This window comes from Solanum dulcamara, chromosome 2 (genome assembly GCF_947179165.1).
Source record: "Solanum dulcamara chromosome 2, daSolDulc1.2, whole genome shotgun sequence".
Taxonomy (NCBI): Eukaryota; Viridiplantae; Streptophyta; class Magnoliopsida; order Solanales; family Solanaceae; genus Solanum; species Solanum dulcamara.
In genome coordinates, this window is record NC_077238.1 from 47613013 (window position 1) to 47615161 (window position 2149).

Consider the following 2149-nt stretch of genomic DNA (forward strand, 5'->3'; position numbering starts at 1 on the left):
AAGCCCAAAAACAAATTCCATAGTTATTATTTCCCATTTCCACTCAGGTATCGACAAGGGTTGTAACAAACCAGTCAGAACTTGATACTCGGCCTTTATCTATTGACAAACTAAGCATCTAGAAGTAAACTCTACAATGTCCTTCTTCATACCATTCCACCAGTAGTGTTCTTTAATGGTTTGGTACATTTTAGTACATCCAGGATGCAAAGCATATGGTGAAGTATGTGCCTCATTCAAAATTTCCTTTCTCAAATTGTCATCTTTAGGGACACATAACCTATTTTGATAAAATAGGACACCATCCTCCCTTAATTTAAAATCAAGATTTTCTCCAATTTGAGCTTTTTTGATCAATTTCACTAGCTTCTAGTCTAACTTCTGTGCTTCCTTTACCTGTTCAAGCAGAACTGGTTTGACTTGCAAACCGGCAGTAATAGAGCCATCAGAGTTAAATGCAAGACAAGCATTCATGGATCTTAATCTAAGAAACAAAGGCAAGTGGCTTAGCGATCAACTAGCAAGGGCTTTACGACTTAGCGCATCTGCTACCATATTGGCTTTACCCGAATGATAATCGATTGTGCAGTCATAATCTTTAATGATTTCAAGCCATATATGTTGCCTCAAATTCAACTCTTTCTGTGTACCCAAGTACTTCAAACTCTTGTGATCAGTAAATATGTCACACTTTTCGCCATATAAGTAATGCCTCTAAATTTTCAAGGCAAACACTATGGCAGCGAGCTTAAGGTCATGAGTAGGATAGTTCAGCTCGTGTGGTTTCAATTTTCAGGAAGCGTACGCAACCACTTTCCCTTCTTGCATCAAGACATAACCCAAACCACAATGAGAGGAATCACTATATATCACATATTCTTTTCCTTCAGTTGGTGGAGTAAGTATAGGAGCTTGTGTTAATAAGGATTTTAGCTTCTCAAAACTCTCCTGGCATTTGTCATCACATACAAACTTAACATCATTCCTTAAGAGTTTAGTTAAAGGGGAGTCTATAATGGAGAAGCCCTTGACAAACCTTCTATAGTATCCCGCTAAACCGAAGAAACTCATTACTTTAGTTGGACTTTTTGGTGGTTTCCATTCAACAATAGCGTGCATTTTACTAGGATCCACTTTCACACCTACCGCCGACACAATATGTCCTAGAAAGGCCGCTTCACCAAGCCAAAATTCACATTTAAAAAGCTTGGCATAAAGCTTCTTCTCCTGCATAATTTGCAAAACAATTCAAAGATGCTTTCTATGATCTTCACTATCCTTGGAATATATTAAAATATCATCTATAAAAACCACTACAAATTGATCGAGATAAGGTTTAAACACGCAATTTATCAGATTCATAAATGCCGCAGGAGCATTCGTCAACCCAAATGGCATCACCAAAAATTCATAATGGCCATATCAAGTCCTAAAGGCAGTTTTAGGGACATCATATTCCCTTACCCTCAGTTGGTGATACCCAGACCTTAAGTCAATTTTCGAAAACACACTAGCACCCTTTAATTGGTCAATCCTAGGCAGTGGGTACTTATTCTTAATGGTTACCTTGTTCATATATCGGTAATCAACACAAAGCCTAAAAGTCTCATCTTTCTTTTTCACAAATAGCATAGGAGCTCCCCAGGGAGAAACACTCGGGCGAATAAAACCTTTCTCAAGGAGTTCTTACAATTAATTTTTCAACTCTTTTAGTTCTGCTGGAGCCATTCGATAAGGCATCATAGAGATAGGAGTTGTTCCAGAAACAACCTCTATGGGAAATTCAACCTCTCTTTCTGAGGGCAATCCAGAAAGATTTTTAGGGAAGACATCAGGAAATTCACACACCATGGGTATATCCTCAAGGATTGCACCTTCCAAGCGTGTATCAAATATATGAGCAAGATATGCTTCACAACCTTGTGTAACCATCTTCCTTTCCACTACCGCAGAGATGATATTAGACGTCAATGATCTTTCACCTTAAACAATGATGTGTGAAAGTGGAGGAGCTCTAAAGGTCACATGCTTTAACCTACAATCAACTACCACATGGTATCTATAAAGCTAATCCATACAGATAATAACATCATAGTCTTGGAAAGGCATTTCAATTAAATCAGCAGGGAAGACTAGATTTTGAATCACC

At 38.1% G+C, this 2149-nt stretch overlaps 1 protein-coding gene across 1 annotated transcript; it reads right to left on the reverse strand.

The window, feature by feature from the left end:
* Nucleotides 1–792: 792 nt before the first annotated feature.
* Nucleotides 793–1932, reverse strand: LOC129871552 (uncharacterized mitochondrial protein AtMg00860-like). Its single transcript, XM_055946498.1, has 2 exons — nucleotides 1771–1932; nucleotides 793–1227 (listed from the first exon to the last, which is right to left on the reverse strand). The coding sequence occupies exons 1-2, from the start codon at nucleotides 1930–1932 to the stop codon at nucleotides 793–795; spliced, it is 597 nt and encodes a 198-aa protein (XP_055802473.1).
* Nucleotides 1933–2149: the final 217 nt, after the last annotated feature.